Source organism: Dipteris shenzhenensis, chromosome 2 (assembly GCF_047967505.1).
Source record: "Dipteris shenzhenensis isolate YYH24624 ecotype China chromosome 2, Dip_SZ_1.0, whole genome shotgun sequence".
NCBI lineage: Eukaryota > Viridiplantae > Streptophyta > Polypodiopsida > Gleicheniales > Dipteridaceae > Dipteris > Dipteris shenzhenensis.
The window spans coordinates 14,981,945-14,998,820 of record NC_141597.1 but is presented as its reverse complement, the minus strand read 5'-3'; the positions used below and the strand labels follow the sequence as shown (position 1 = coordinate 14,998,820).

The following is a 16,876-nucleotide window of genomic DNA, read 5'->3' as shown; positions in this document are numbered from 1 at the left end:
AGATACCTCTAAGAGGTCAAACAGATTAAGACAAGATACCTTTGCATACTCATAGCAGTTGCAACAGGTTTACAAAATCCTTTTTGGAAACATGATCTAGGCAAGAAACCCTAGAAACAAAAATCTTTATCATCTACCATATATGCTTTTTCATCACTTGTGTCCTCCACCATATTTGCTGAATTTTTCTTTGAGAAACAGTTACTTTCAGAGTGGCCATTCTTGCCACAAATCCCACATGGCTTGATGCGAAAGCAATCTTTCTCATCATGATTGTTTTTGCCACAATGTTTACAAGCTTTAAAATTCATCCTTGTGAACTTGGTTGCCAAAGCTAGTTCTCCCTCATCCTTCTGTTTCTCTTTCTTCCTTTCCTCTTCTTGCAATGCACTTATGATTCCTTCAAATGAAGGATTAGGACCATATTTCAGCGTGGTTACCAGGTTGTCGTATTCTTTTGGCATGCTTTTGAGAAGCACTGCCATAGAATCATCTTCTGTCACCGGTGAATCAACCGAAGCTAATTGGTTCATGAGACTTCTCATTTTGTTGATGTGAGCATCAAGAGGTGCTCCAGATGTCAGCTCTAACTCAAAGAACTCAATCTTGAGTGACAGCTTAGAATGCTTGCTACTTGCACCAAATAAGTGGTCAAGCACAGCCCAAGCTTCAGCAGGATCTTCAAGATTGGCAATGTGATGCAGATAATTGTCTCCAAGACCTAATGCAATGATTGCAAATGCTTGCTCGAGACGTTGAGGTTCCTTTTCCCTCTCTTTTGATGAAGTTGTTCCCTTGACCAGATTCCACAGATTGTACTTCATCAAGTGGAACTTGATCTTTATTTGCCAGGTGTGGAATCCTTGGCCATTGAACTTGTCAATGGCAACGTGGGTATTCATCCTTCAAGAGCTATCAAAAGGCAATCATGCTCATCTTACAATTTTCGAAAGTAAGATGATCACATCCCTCCATACACTGCTGTGTGTCGAACAATTACATCCTCGGAGATAGTAAAACACTTCACGATCCTTGAGGAGAGCTTTCCAAAGCAGCCAACACGTCTTATTCACAAACAAGCAGAAAAAATCCTCTTCGACAAACAACGCACTGAAGGTCTTCTCACGATTGTGCTTTGAGTGCAGATTGTGAAACGGTCGACAAGCATGGCAAGCACGTCGAAGCAAGTTTAACTCGCAAAACGTACACCTCCACTAGCTCCATGCCTACTTTTTCGGAGAGGACTATAGTAAAAGCTGAAGGGTGGGACAGAACTTGGCGCAGATTTTGAGCAGCATCAGGGACAAATAGGAGCGACATGATGTAGAGGCGGGCAGCAGCAGGGTAGTGGTAGCCTGATGTAAAGGCGGGCAGTAGCAAGAGAATGGCGAGGTAAGTGAGAAGAGGTGGCGGGCAGCAGCAAGAGAATGGCGAGGTAAGAGGTGGCAGGTAGCAGCAAGAGAATGGCGAGGTGGCAGGCAGCAAACACGAGGGGAGCGGCCAGATTTGGAGGAGAAGATGGCAAATGAAGAGGGAAATCATGGGCAGCTACATGTTGATGAAGACCACAGGGAAGCTCCAGCTCCACATGAAGGGGTACGGGAAGGGAAACCTTCCAAGGAGAGAGAGAGAGAGAAGCTTCTCTTTCTAGCCTCTCTCAACTCAATTCCTTGAAAGGCAAAGAGGAAGGGGAGCTGGCTCTGATACCACATGAAGGTGCAAGAATGGAATGGAAAGACATAATGAAAATGCTAGAGCAAAGCAAAGATAACCAAAGTACTCACATGATGGAAAGCTTGATGTAGATGTTGACTCCTCTGATTTGACACAAGGAAGTACAACACTCTTATAGAGTGCACACACAAACTAAAGTACCTAGTGTATATGGGATAATTCCCAATATGACACGTGGCACTCTCACACAAATACTAGTTCCTAGTACACACTAGAACACTCAACTTGACTTCATGTTCTAACATATACTGCTCATGTTGTCACAATAAATGACAACTGGCCCATCTGTAGACTAATGCATATCATAGAGTAGCTTATGCAACCAAGCTACCTCACATGCAGCCATTACTGCACCCCTGTACTCAGCCTCTATGCTCGACAAGGCAATTGTAGGCTATTTCTTGCAGGCTCCAAGTGACTGCAGCACTCCCAAAAGAGAACACATATCCACTGGTAGATCGTCTATCTGAAATACTACCAGCCCAATCAGCATCAGTGTATCCATGCAACTGTATCCCAGCCTCATAAAATAGTCCATACTGCAATGTGGACTTCACATAACTGAGTATGCGTCTAGCCGCATCCAAATGCGGTTTCCTTGGAGCGTGCATAAACTGACTTACCAATCCAACAGCATAGCTTAAATCTGGCCTGGTAATAGTCATATAAATCAAACTTCCTACTATGCGTCTGTACATAGTAGGGTCTTCCAGAAGCTCACCTGCATCTGTGCTTAGCTTCACATTCTACTCCAAAGAAACTGAAATAGGCTTACAGCTTGTCATCCCATATTTGGACAGCATGTCCAATCCATACTGTCTCTGCAAGAGCTGTATCCCACTTGGTAATCTAATCACCTCAATGCCCAAGAAATAACGCAGCTCTCCCAAATCCTTCATCTCAAACTTCTGCTTCAATAGCATTTTCACATGAAGGATATCTTCATCACTATCACCTGTGATGATCAAATCATCAACATAAATGACAAGCAGCATAATACCTTTCTCTGTTTTTCTCACATAGAGTGAGAAATCTGCCTTGGAGATTTGAAAGCCAATAGTGACAAGATACTATCCTATCTTGTCACACCATGCTCTAGGTTCTTGCTTCAAGCCATACAAGGCTTTCTTCAACTTGCAAACAAACTCAGGATGAACAGCATGAACATAACCTAGTGGCTGCTCCATAAAGACTTCTTCTTGCAAATCACCATCCAAGAAGGCATTCTCTACATCCATCTGTTGTAAAGACCATCCCTTTGATGCAGCCATAGCAATGACTACTCTTACAGTTGCCATCCTTGCAACCGGACTGAATGTTTCTTCATAATCAATGCCATATGTCTGTGCATACCCCTTGACAACTAATCTTGCCTTGTATCTATTCACAGAACCATCTGCATTGTGCTTGATCTTATAAACCCACTTAAAGCCAATTGCATTCTTGTCTTTAGGCAAAGGCACCAATTCCCATGTAGCATTTGCTTCCAAGGCATCCATTTCTTCATCCATGGCTTTCTCCCATTTTTCATTTCCCATGGCTTGCTCAAAAGAAGTGGGTTCTGGTTCTTGTATCACTTTGACCATATAGGCATAGTGAATGGCTGTAAATCCATCATATTTCAGCCTATCCACCGGATACCTAGCTCTGGTAGACCTGCGCAAAATAGGCTCACTTCCAGGTGCTCTCAAAACATCCCTGGTCTTCCTTACTCCAGGTGTAACAACAGAAGGAATACCCAACTCATCATCAATGCTCTGTTCTGAGCCACTGGATTCACCATCCACATAAGAGTGACCTGCATTCATATATACCTTCTCTTTTCCTTTTCGTGATACCTGCGTACCACTATCTGCATTGCTTTGAGGAGGTTCTCATGATCTCAATCTGCCTATCCATGGCGAAGTATGTGAACCACTGCTAGAGGACACTGCAGGTCCACTGATATTTTGTGATTGCTGCTGTGAACTATGTGCATCTACATTAATCATCACATTTACTGGTTATACCAACTGCTCATCTCATAAAAAACAACATCTCTGCTCACTATAAACTCATGAGTAGAAGGGTTATAGCATCTATACCCTTTTTGCTGCAGAGAATAACCAATAAAGATGCACTTCTCAGCTTTTGGATCCAACTTGGACCTCAACTCATCTTGCACATGAACATAGGCAATGCAACCAAAAATTTTCAAATGAGAAATGTCTGGTTTCCTACCAGTATACATCTCCTCTGGCGTCATGCCGTGTATTGCTGCAGGAGGAGTCCTGTTCATTATGTAAACTGCTATAGCAACTACTTCAGCCCAATAATAATCTGGTAGATCTTTTTCATTTAGCATGGCCTGAGATTCCTCTCCAATATGCCTGTTTTTCCTTTCTGCAAGTCCATTTTGCTGTGGGGTATGACTGCATGAATATTGCTGCTTTATGCCATGCTCCTGCAGGAACCTTGCAAACTCATTTGAGAGGTACTCTCCCCCTCCATCTGACCTTAGGCATTTTATTTACAGGCCCGTTTCTTTTTAAGCCATAGCTTTAAAAGCTTTGAAATGCCCAAACACTTCACTTTTCTTTTTCATAAAATGCACCCAAACTTTTTTGCTGTAGTCATCAATAAAAGTGACAAAATAATGACAACCTCCAATAGATGCATCTTTAGTAGTTTACACATCAGAGTGGATTAATTCCAATGGCTTCTTGCTCTCTTGAACATGCCTAGGAAATGGTTTCCTTGCCTGTTTTCCAAATTGACAGGCTTCACAAACCTTATGCATTTCTGCAACCTTGAATTTAAGCAATCCTGCAATAATATTTTGGGCCTGCATCAATTTAAGTCATTGAACATTAACATGACCAATGTGTTTATGCCAGATATCAATATCTGCAACTACACCGGTCCCATGTGCAAACATTGCTGCACTCAATTCAGGCATGTCCGCATCCAACGTAAACATCTTGCCCTTCTTCTTTCCTTTTGCTATTAAGCGACCGTTATTTTTCATATCCTCAACAAAGCATCCATGAGGACCCTCCTCAACCATTTGACCAACAGAAACCAGGTTCTTGGTGACGTTCGAGACATGAAATACATCAGACAGGTATTTCTTTTTCCCATCCTACATAGACAAAGGAATTTTACCAATCTGCACAATAGGATGTGCAATATCATCACCAAGCTCCACAAATCCTGGTTTTTCCATTTTCCTTGCATCCTGCATCCATTCTGCATGAGTTGTCATGTGGTTTGATGCACCTGAGTCAACATACCACACATCATTTCGTTCTTCTGCACTGGTCACAGAATTGGTCATGTGCTGCACCATAAATAGATGCTCATTTCTGTCATCACCCTGTCTACTAGAAGATGCATAATTGCCTTGCTGCAATTTTCCATTCATAATGTCATTCTGCTTTTTGTAGCAGTCTTTAGCCATATGACCCATTTTACCACAGTAGTAGCATTCAACATTGCTATTTGCATTTTGGCCTCTCTGCCATCCACCACGGCCTCTTTGGCTCCCCCTGCCTCTAAAGTTACCACGTCCTCCTCCATAGGACTGGTTTTCTTGAGTTTGCTACATATTCTGAGTTCTACCACGGCCTCCAGATCGGCCTCCTCTACCTCTGCCTCTACCTCTTCCAGCATTTGAGTAGAAGACTGTTTCTTTTGATGTTCCTCTTGAAGAAGATGCACCCCCATTTCTCTGTTCTTCAGAAATTAGAAGAGCAAACAACTCCTCAAAATCAAGAAATTTTTCACGGACTGCAATGGATGTCCAGAACTGTGCATAATCCTTTCCTAGACCATTCAAGGTCACAGAAACTAGATCATCATTTTCCACTGGTGACCCAATGGAAGCAAGTGCATCAGCAATTTTCTTCACCTTCATGTGGTAGTCATTGATGCTCATATTTTCTCTCTGCACATTGTGCAACTCCTACTTGAGCTGCATTTTCCTGGCTTGCGTATTTGTGCTATACATTTTTGCTAAGTATCCCATGCCTCCTTTGGCGTACTTGCATCCTGAATATGCACAATCATAGAATCCGAAATATTGATAGAAAGCCAGTACATAACTTTTCTGGCTCTCTCATGCCATCCTTCAAATTCCTGCATTTCCTGTTGATTGGGAACATTAGGAAGAACTGGTTCTTCTTTCATTTCCTGTAATGAACTCCCAATAGCCTTTTCCCATAAGGAAATTCATCATTCTAAACTTCCATGCCTGGAAGTTGTTCTTGTCAAGCTTTTCAGTGACAATCTGTGAAAGAGAATTAGATGCCATTACAGAACACTACAAAATGTTCTGTCACTGCAAAAAAACACAGCTTTTGCCTCTCACGGGTAGATCTGCAAAACTGACGAAAGTGGTATTTGACCACACAGTCACTTCGTAGTGACGATTTTGCATCAATAGGCAACAAGGATGATTCTGCAACTCCCAATATCTCTACGCACAGGCATACAATGCAATTTCTGTTGCAACTTTTCACCGACCAGTAGAGCAGTGGTCGCATAGTAAAAACAGGGCCTTTTTCTGAGTGCCTGCAAAGAACTTCCGCCTTCAAAACGGGCCCCGAAATGGCCCCGAGATGGCCGCAGCATATACTGCCCTCTCACCACACCGCGAAGGGTGTCTCAATCTGAGACACTGCACTCTTGCACTTTCGGCTGTGCTACCTGCATAGATTTGCTCCCAAACTCGAAAAAGGAAAGCAACACTGGTCCTCTTACCAGAACACCGCGAACTTGGTTTGCTTTCTTGAGCTCCTTACCACGAATAAGGCTCTGATACCATGTGAAGATAGTGGGAGAGAGGGAAGGAGTCTCACTTGCGGCTTTCTCACATACACAATGGGGGAATACACACAAAGGTGGAGGCTGAAAATATTTTTCCTCTTCTTAGTTGTGAAAGCCAAAAGAACTCTAGTACAAAGAAATAGAAGAACCCTATATGTGGGTCTCAAACCAAACTCAACTAACTAAGGTGGCATACTAACTGAGCCATGAACTAGTGTAGATAAGGATAGCTGTCATCCAACTATTATTCGTGGGTGGTGTACCAACCGCATCTGTAGCTAACAAGTCGGTGACATAAATGCACAACGGTCACCCTGGCATATCGCAAGTGGAGCTCAATATCTTAACACTCTATGATATGCATCAATCTACAGATGGGCCAGTTGTCATTTATTGTGACAACATGAGCAGTATACACTTGGCAAATAACCCATTCTATCATGCTAGAACAAAGCACATTGAGGTGCATTATCACTATGTGCGAGAGAAGGTTTTACTAGGTCTTATTGATCTAGTTTATGTCAGCATAGAGGATCAGGTAGCTGACATATTCACGAAGGCATTGGGCGCACAGAAGCTGCACAAGTTCAGAGACCTGCTTGGTGTGCAGGAATTGGGATTGAGCTTGAGGGGGAGTGTTGAGCTATCGAGCTCCACTCGTGATATGCCAGGGTGACCATTGTGCATTTATGTCACCGACTTGTTAGCTGTAGATGCGGTTGGTACACCGCCCATGAATAATAGCTGGATGACAGCTATCCTTATCTACTCTAGTTCGTGGCTCAATTAGTATGCCACCTTAGTTAGTTGAGTTTGGTTTGAGACCCACATATAGGGTTCTTCTATTTCTTTGTACTAGAGTTCTTTTGGCTTACACAACTAAGAAGAGGAAGACTATTTTCAGCCTCCACCTCTGTGTGTATTTCCCCACTGTGTATGTGAGAAAGCCGCAAGTGAGACTCCTTCCTTCTCTCCCACTATCTTCACATGGGGTTCAGATACAGTTGCATGGATGCACTGATGATGATTGGGTTGGTAGTATTTTTGATAGGTGATCTACCAGTGGATATGTGTTCTCTTTTGGGAGTGTTGCAGTCACTTGGAGCAGCAAGAAACAACCTACAGTTGCCTTGTCAAGCACAGAGGTTGAGTACAGGGGTGCAGCAATGGCTGCATGTGAGGTAGCTTGGTTGTGTAAGCTCCTTTATGATATGCATCAGTCTACAGATGGGCCAGTTGTCATTTATTGTGACAACATGAGCAGTATACACTTGGCAAATAACCCAGTCTATCATGCTAGAACAAAGCACATTGAGGTGCATTATCACGATGTGCAGGAGAAGGTTCTAGTAGGTTTTATTGATTTAGTTTATGTCAGCACAGAGGATCAAGTAGCTGACATATTTATGAAGGCATTGGGTGTAGAGAAGCTACGCAAGTTCAAAGACCTACTTGGTGTGCAGTAATTGGGATTGAATTTGAGGGGGAGTGTTGAGATATCGAGCTCCACTCATGATATGCAAGGGTGAGCATTGTGCATTTATGTCACCGACTTGTTAGCTGCAGATGCGGTTGGTACCCCACCCATGAATAATAGGTGTATGACAGCTATCTTTATGTACTCTAGTTAGTGGCTCAATTAGTATGCCACCTAGGTTAGCTGAGATTGGTTTGAGACCCACATATAGGGTTCACCTATTTTTTTTGTACTTAGAGAGAGTTCTTTTGGCTTTCACAACTAAGAAGAGGAAAACCGTTTTTAGCCTCTACCTTTGTGTGTATTCCCCCATTGTTTATGTGAGAAAGCTACAAGTGAGACTCCTTACTTCTCTCCCACTCTCTTCACCAATTCATGTGCACTTCTTCAACCTCTTTCTCATCTATTTGCACCTGAAGTGCTCTAATCTCTATGACAATTCCATGGAATTGGTCTTTGATTGCATTGCAGTCTGTCTTTCCAATTCTCACGCATGCTCTTCCTTGGCTAAGCTAGTGAATAGTTCTAACGTTTGGAGCATTTGGCTAGCTTAATGATGGATAATGACAGATGGTGATGAGGACTAGTGATACTATTGATACAATTGGTGCCCATGTAGCCATCGTGATGACTCTGTAGTACTTGTTGGGGGTTGTTCCAATGGTATTTCCGTCACTTGGGTACAGTAGTCATATTGTTTATCTAGTACTAGCTCCCCTTGTGGCTCATGGACTGGCATGTCGTTGATATGCTGGTGCCGATGTAGCCTAAGGTGCTAGTGTTGCTGTAGCCTCAGGCTCTGGCTCTGCTGCTATTGTTGGAGATATATTGGTTGTAGTTGTGCACCGAGCTATAGCATCTCATGGGGCAATTCCTCAATTTTGACCTCTAGAATAGGCATTTCTTCTTAGGTATCTGCATTTGCCAATGTGATAGTAGGTGAAGTTGGTGACGGCTCCCATGCTGGTGAGAAGGGAATGTCCAATTCCTCAATAGGTTTTGGTGACTAGGGAAAATTTATTTCTCATTCATGTAGGTCTTTATCAATGATTACAGCCAATAAGTGTGGAATTTTACATTTTTGGCCTGATGAACCATCTAGTTTTTTTGTGAAGATGACTAAGTGTTGGATTGAGTCTTGCTTTAGCTTCCTGCTCAGAAAACAAATGTGCGGAGTGGAAGGGATTGATTCTTGCCACACTTAACCACCAGGATTGTGGATATGAATTGTGTTGCTTCCTTGAGGTGAGGGTTAATGATGGTGTGAAGTAATATCCCATCCTTATGGAACTTTGTGCCCTTAGAAAGGAGAGGCCGTACTTTGAGAAATTTAGCATCAGTAGGCCTTGTAGGGTATTTTGCACCTTGTGTTGGGAGTGAGAAGGCCCTTTGAATGACTGTACTATTGAGGATAATGCTGAGTGGGCTTTAATGTACATTGATGGTGCCATACTTGCCAACCTGTGCATCGCTGGAGTGGTAAGAATGGAGAAAGTCCCTGATGTATGTGGTCATTGTAGGACTGTCCAAGGATTTTAGGCTCTCATACAAATTGCCGAGACCCCTTTGCTCCAAGAAAGATGTTGCGTGGGAAAGATGATAAGTCGATGTATGTGGCCATACAAGTTCCAAGGACTGGGCCCCATCAATGGTTGTGTATGCCGGTGGTGAGACTAGGGTGGCATTCGTTCTTCCTAGGTTTCCATGTCATGCACAGAATCCTCCTTAGATCTATCGCTATGAAACAAAAATGCTTGTGGGGTCACCGTGGTTGAGAGGAGGAGAGGGGGTCTCATGGTTGAGGCGGTGGGCTCTTTCTTTGCATCCTCTTTAGTGGTGGCATTGTTTATGAACCTGCATCCATGTTCATATGGTGTACCATTGATCATTAGATTAGTTGGCATGTAGGTATTACATTTGTGTGTGTTTGTGAGAGATCTTATTTTTACACATGCTTTGAGAGCTCTTTGAGAGTGTGGAATGAAAGTGTGTGGCACAATTATTCATGCAATCGACTATGTGTCTAAGCAAAAGCGTGTGAGTGCACGTGACCTAGTAACTAGGTAGGGACTAGCTATATGCTTTTTTGTTGTTGTTGGAATTTCATAGGGCAACTAGGACTCAGGCATCACTTCTAAGCCCTAGGTTGAAATCGGTTGATGCTACCTATATGTGCGAAGATGTACATATGCAAGTGAGTGCTCGTGATACAATCTAATCCTAACTAAGGAAGACTTGGTTTTCCCAAATATTCATTTTTGTCGGGGATGGCTTGAGTGTTGAAGTATTAGCACGTCAATCGGCTCCCGTGTATGGTTGTGTTGAATTGGACTCCATTCAATGTTTCTAGCAGCACAGCTCCGATGGGATTCATTTTTCTTACTCGGTAGGGTCCTTGACCTAGATACTTTAGTTTTCCCTTGTGTACTTTGGCATTGTATAACAAGACTAGGTCACCTTCCTTGATGTCTTTGGCTTTTAGATTTTTGTCAAACCATGCCTTTCTTCTACGTTTTTTCTGTTGTCATGGCATGGTAGGCAACTAATCATGTCTCTGTATGCTTCTCCAATTAATAGAGTCTTTCCTTGAGGGATGCATGATCTCCCATGCATTCTTGTACTACTATGCGTAGGCTTGGTATTACAAATTCTAGTCGAACGACAACTTCAAGGCTATACACCAATTGAAAAGGTATATTCCCTGTACTAACCTTGAGTGTGGTTCGGTATGCCCATAAGGCTTCATTTAGTTTCTTTGCCCAATCAGAATGTTGTGGTTCTACTACCTTGGTGAGGATAATGCATAATATTTTGTTGGTGGATTCGGCCTATCCATTCCCTTGGGGGTAATAGGGTGTGGAGAGGAGATCTGGGAGTTGAGGGTGTGGGAAGGAGGGTTGGAGAGGAGGGGAGGTGGAAGGAGGAGGAGGTGTGTGCTGGCATGGAGATAGGTGACCAAAAGGAGGGGCACGGGGAAGAGAGGAGGAGGGCACTGGCGAGGTAGGTCACTCGGGCAGGGCGGGTGCACCACCGCTACAACTATCGTGCACAAAGTAAGGGCTTTAAGCCCTAAGCTCTTAGTAGAGGTAGTTAGGGAGAGGACGGTGGGTGGCAGGGGGGTGGAAAAAAGGGAGGCGTGGAGGGGGGAGAGAGGGACAGGGGGGTGGGGGGTGGAGGGTGGGGGAGAGAGGGGGGGGAAGGGGGGGGAGGGATGCGAGGGGCGGGGGGCGTGGAAGGGGTGGGGGGGTGGAAGGGGGAGAGGTGGGGTGGTGGAGGTGGAGAAGGAGAAGGAGGAGGGGGGGGGTGGAGATGGAGGGGGGGTGGAGAAGGACCGGGGGGGGTTGGAGGGGGTTGGTGGTGGAGAAGGAGGGGGGGGTGGGGAGGAGGGAGAAAAGGCTCGGGGGGTCCACCTTACATAAGCCAGCTATACAACGTGCGTTCGAAAGGTATTTAAAAAACCCCTCTGTAACCACATTTTATCTATTTATATACCCCTACTATGAATTTTTGGATCAATAATTATATCCCTTCAATAAATTCAAAATTTAAGAAGCCTATATTTTTTGCCCTCCTCTTGTACATTTTAGTGTAAGTTGAAACAGATGCTACTTTTGAGAAATTGTATTGTATAATTGAATAAAACCATTTAAATTTTATGTCGCCGAGATGCATGCTTTACATCCATACTAGTACCTAATAGAACGTATTTTCAACTTTTGATCTTTTCAATTCTCAAATTCTCATGTATTTACTCCACCTTATCCAATTTTGTTTCCCTTGCATGCTCCCAAACTGTCACTACCTACTAGAGATTTGCATGAAGTAACTTGAATTGTACTGTGAATAAAATGGCACAAAATTATAAGAAGATGGCTTAAACTTTAACCTTGTGTTAATCTATTGTATAATTGAATAAAACCATTTAAATTGTATGTCGCCTAAATGCATGCTTTACATCCATACTAGTACCTAATAGAACGTATTTTCAACTTTTGATCTTTTCAATTCTCAAATTCTCATGTATTTACTCCACCTTATCCAATTTTGTTTCCCTTGCATGCTCCGAAACTGTCACTACCTACTAGAGATTTGCATGAAGTAACTTGAATTGAACTATGAATAAAATGGCACAAACTTATAAGAAGATGGCTTAAACTTTAACCTTGTGTTAATCTAATGGGAGTTTTTATATTAAATATGATGCATGTAGTAGCATTATGTTGATGTAGTGCAAGTGTTTATATTCAATATGATGCATGCACTAGCATCATGTTGCCTATATGCCACTCTCTATATTAGGAAAAGATAGTGTTTAACATCTCATCATAAAGGCATGCAACTTAATCATGTTAAGTGCACAAAGTTATTAAGCTTATTATCACTCCATCCGTATCTTTTTCTCAATTTATGTCGTTTTACTTTTCTTTAAGTTACATGCTTTCATATTTATGTATTTACATCACTTTTTTCTAAATTTTTGAATATCCTAACTTCCAAACCATATGCTAGATGCATATGATATAAAAGAAAAATTTGTAGAATGATGAAATATTATAGCTTCTTTATTGAATTAAGATCTTAATTATTAATGCATCTGACAATTTTTCAGTTTGGAAAGCACCCTTTATTCCATTTCTACTATATTTCAATTCAAACTTTTGAAGGACCCATGGTTCCCCTCACAATTTTGAGACCATATGTAAATAAAATAATGAGCTATTTTGGCAGATAGAATTGGAATGCGTGGATATTTAAGGGAAGCCATAGACCACCTATACATTGGATGCATAGTTTTTTGGATATAGTCTATTCTTCCTTTAGTAGTCCTTTAGAGTTTTATAATCCATATTTTGCTGCTCAATATGGAATTTCACATGAAGGTTTAGTTAGAGGTTTGGGATGTTTCAAGCTTCGATGAGATCCATATCAAACTTGCATTGATTGCACAATTTGGTAGATAAATTCGATTTAGATGCTCAATTTGATATTTAGACTCTAGCACAGAACCGAGGCTCACAAGCTATAGCCAAATTTCATCAAAAGTACCAAATGAAAAGGTAGAGTTGAATCCAAAGTACAAGCATATTGATATCTAAAAATAGATACAAGTTACAACCAAGACTTGTCATCAAGAGTTTAATCAAAACCTTAGACTTAGACGTGGCAAAAAATCAGCTAGAGATAGCTAGACTAAAGGTTGTTACACAGACTTCTCCTCCTCATTGATGGATCCTTGAATGACCTCAGCTGGATAACATGGAGGATGTGGAATTGTCTTGTTTATAGTGTAAAGATTATAGCCAAGGGAGGGCCCTAAAATAGGCCACTTGGCTTCCAAATTTGACCCTCCATCTAGTATTGCCCTGTTTATTCACCAATAAGAATCAAGAATTTCGCATGATTAATGTTAGATAAAGCTAGAAAACGTTTGCACTCAAGTTTATCTAAATTACTTGCCTTACAAAAAATATAGAATTATATCTCAAGAAAAGTTTGTATTCAAGTTTATCTTAAGGTATTTGACTTACAAAAAATGTAGATTTTTGCCTCAAGAACTAGCCCAACTCCTTATGCGATACATGTGACGTATCATTATCTGAAACCAAAATTAGCCAAGGATGATCCTTAGATGATGTAGCTCATTATAAGACATTTTGGAAAGTTTCATCTTGCATGAAAAATGCAAAGTAAACTTACCTAGCACTTTTCAAGAAGTCATTAAAAACTTTGTAGTCATTCTCATCTAGCTGGTACTTGTCTGTTCTTACAATATATGTCAAATTTGCTAATGCAATAATTGTTTCAATGTCCACCATGTTTAAGTCTGTCAAATCATAAGTAAACATTTGTGCTCCTTTTGCCCTTTGATACCATCCAAGCTGAACTTCCAAACCTTGGGGCCTATCTGCTAAATCAAAGCCACACTTATAATCCACGTACCTCCCTCCGACTTTCTTCCTCATCTTTTGAACTCTTCCTAAGTACCATGTACCATGAGTTGCATCCATCTTCCTCGTGATTGTAGCTTTGCCATTTCTTTTCATGTGTTGATTTCCTTGTCCTTTTGTGTCATCATGAAAGTATACAGCACAGTCACAACCTATGCCAAATAAATTTCCATTTGATGATTGTGCTTTTGCTTCATGGTTGAAGTAAACACCTTGCTTTACCCTTGTGAGTCTATCTTCTGACAAGGTTGGACATCCATTGAGTTGACTCACCAATGTTGACTTGAAAATAAACTTTCCGTCCACCTCTACAATGGGGCTAATGTTTTTCTTAGGGGGCATGTTTCTTGTTTCCTTCAAAATGTCATCAATTTCATGTCTAATCTCACTAAGTGCAATAACCTCTTCGCTTTCATTGCTATTCTCGTCCATAGTTTCTTCTTCACCACATGGCTCCACAGAGTCATCATTCTCATCAGCTTCTCCCATTTCAGCATCTAGCTTACACCATGTAGACCCTGCATCTAGCCAAGGTTGAAACCACCATTTCAAGTCTTCAGCCTTGCTAGGTTTCAAATCCAAAGACTCGCATAGTATGTGAGCTTGTTGTAAGCCCTCCTTTAATGCATCAATCATCTTTTCATCAGAAGAAACACTCTCATAGTCACCTAGATTTTCTTCAATCATCCCTTCTTGTTTGTTCAAATGTTTCCATATATGCTCTTGCTTTTTATGAGCCCTAGAGAAAGTTAGACCATTTTGAGCACACTCATGCATGGCAATTTTATTCAAGCTACCAATGCTATGTAGAAGATCTCCAAGATCAAATGCTCTTTCTTGCCCAATCATGCCTCCAACTTTACTAAAATAGATTTCAGCAGCATCAGAACCGGTAAGATGTAGTGGACAACTGATGAAATTTTTCTTCAAGGTGTAGGTTGGATGGTGATGAATCCATAGTCGCCAAATTTTGAAAAAGAAGACTACCTTGGCTGCAAGCACCACACGCTCCTTCAAGATCAAATATGGTGACAAGAAAATATCAATATAATCAGCAACAATCATCAAATAGGCCTCAGTCCCCTTCATACTTCTTTCTTTTTTTTGAAGTTTTCTCAAACATTTCTGTACTTGTCTACTTGCAATCCTTTGAGTTGCTCCCCAATTTTGTCGATCATTCCTTTGAATATCTCCATCTCGTAGCTTGTGCTCCTCAATTGAAAAAGAATTGTAAACAATAGATACATGATTTAGTGTGATCCAAACACATCCAATTACTAGTTGTCGAGTAGGACTATCAAGTGGGCTTGTAAGTTTCTTTCCACAGTGTACAAAGTCTTGATCATGAAGGCCATACACATTTCCTCCTACAATTTTTGCTCTCAAATTCCATCCACACCAATTGATAGCAAAAGGTTGTTCGCTTTTCTCCAAATAGTCTTCAAGCATCAACTTTCGTCTTCTACTATCTCCATCTGAAGCATGTCCAATTATGGGTCCAACTTTATCTTTCAGGTTTGCATTCCACATGGTCTCCAAAAGATTCCATTGGTTCCTTACAAAATCACTATCAAAACGATTGCATGTGCAATGCACAATCAAAGCCAATCGTGGAAGAAGATCATGAAGAGGATTAACAATCAAAAGTCTAGCATAATGACCTATGATATGATTTTGAAAGGCATCTATAATATTCGAGTATCCTTGTGAGCCTTCACCAACAACAATGGAGTCATTTGATGAGCATTGATGATATTCTCCTTTCTTTCCACAAAACCCAATAAGAGTGTCATCTTTTGCATTCCATCTACACAACACAATCATAGAGTTTAATAACTTCCTCATCTTTTTGAGAGATTTCCAAACATAGCAATTATAAATATCTTGATGATATAGATAAAAGCATAATGCATAGAGAGCTAAAATTACCTTATTCGACGCTTAATGGTTGTCTCATCTTCCACTATGATAACTGGAACTATAGAAATGACTCCATATCTTTTTTTTGCATCCATATAGATCTTCCCAACAGCATCGAATATGTATTCGTGCTCACCACAAATAAATTCAATTTCTTTTCTTCCTTGCCTTCTGGTGGTAGACAAAGATGGACCTCCAAGGTTTATACTCAAAAAGTCATGTAGTCTTGGACCACCCCATAGCTTAATAACTTCATATATGGTTTTTGTAGAGTCACTAAACCTGTGTCCTTGCTTTGACCGTAACATGTTTTGTGCCACTTCTTGAAAAAACTCCCACAAGGCTGATTTTCCACCAAACTTTCCTTGTCTATGAGCTTCAATTATGTTATTACAAAAGCGTCGAACATCTTTCCTATTTATACATTCAAAACTTGATTCTTTCAAAGTTTTGACTATGACTGACAGCATTACAATTTTTGATGTTGCCCACCACAGCCTTCTTTTTTCTTCATTCAAACTTCTCCTACACTCAAAAGTGGCATTTTTTAGCTCTTCAATTGTCAGGTAGTCTACCCGCCTTCCTTTGCCTCTTTTCCTAGTTCCTCTCTTCTGAACGGCAAGATTCTCCCTATATAATCTCATACGAAAATCAGAACAACCTGAAATTTTCTTACAGTGTTCACATGAGAAACCTTGAAATGGAACTCCAATGATTGATATACGAAGACAATTTATGTGCCTGAAGCATCCATCTATCTTGTATTCCATATTCCCATCATGTAAAGTGGCCTTTGTATATGGTTCACAAAACCATTCATGCCCCATCTTTTGATCCATCAAAAATGACTTAATATTAATTTCACAACCATTGACATGAACATTATCTTGCCATAATCCCCAACACAACAAATTTATATTTGATGATGAAGATAAGAATGACTCAGTCAAGGAATCAGAAAGAGATTCTGTCTCACCACATTTTGGTTGCA

General features: G+C 41.1%; 1 protein-coding gene across 1 annotated transcript; it reads right to left on the bottom strand.

Moving 5' to 3' along the window:
- Positions 1-961: 961 nt before the first annotated feature.
- LOC147904371 (uncharacterized) lies at positions 962-16,355 on the bottom strand. Its single transcript, XM_087391299.1, has 3 exons — positions 15,895-16,355; positions 15,244-15,772; positions 962-1,042 (listed from the first exon to the last, which is right to left on the bottom strand). The coding sequence occupies exons 1-3, from the start codon at positions 16,353-16,355 to the stop codon at positions 962-964; spliced, it is 1,071 nt and encodes a 356-aa protein (XP_087247425.1).
- Positions 16,356-16,876: the final 521 nt, after the last annotated feature.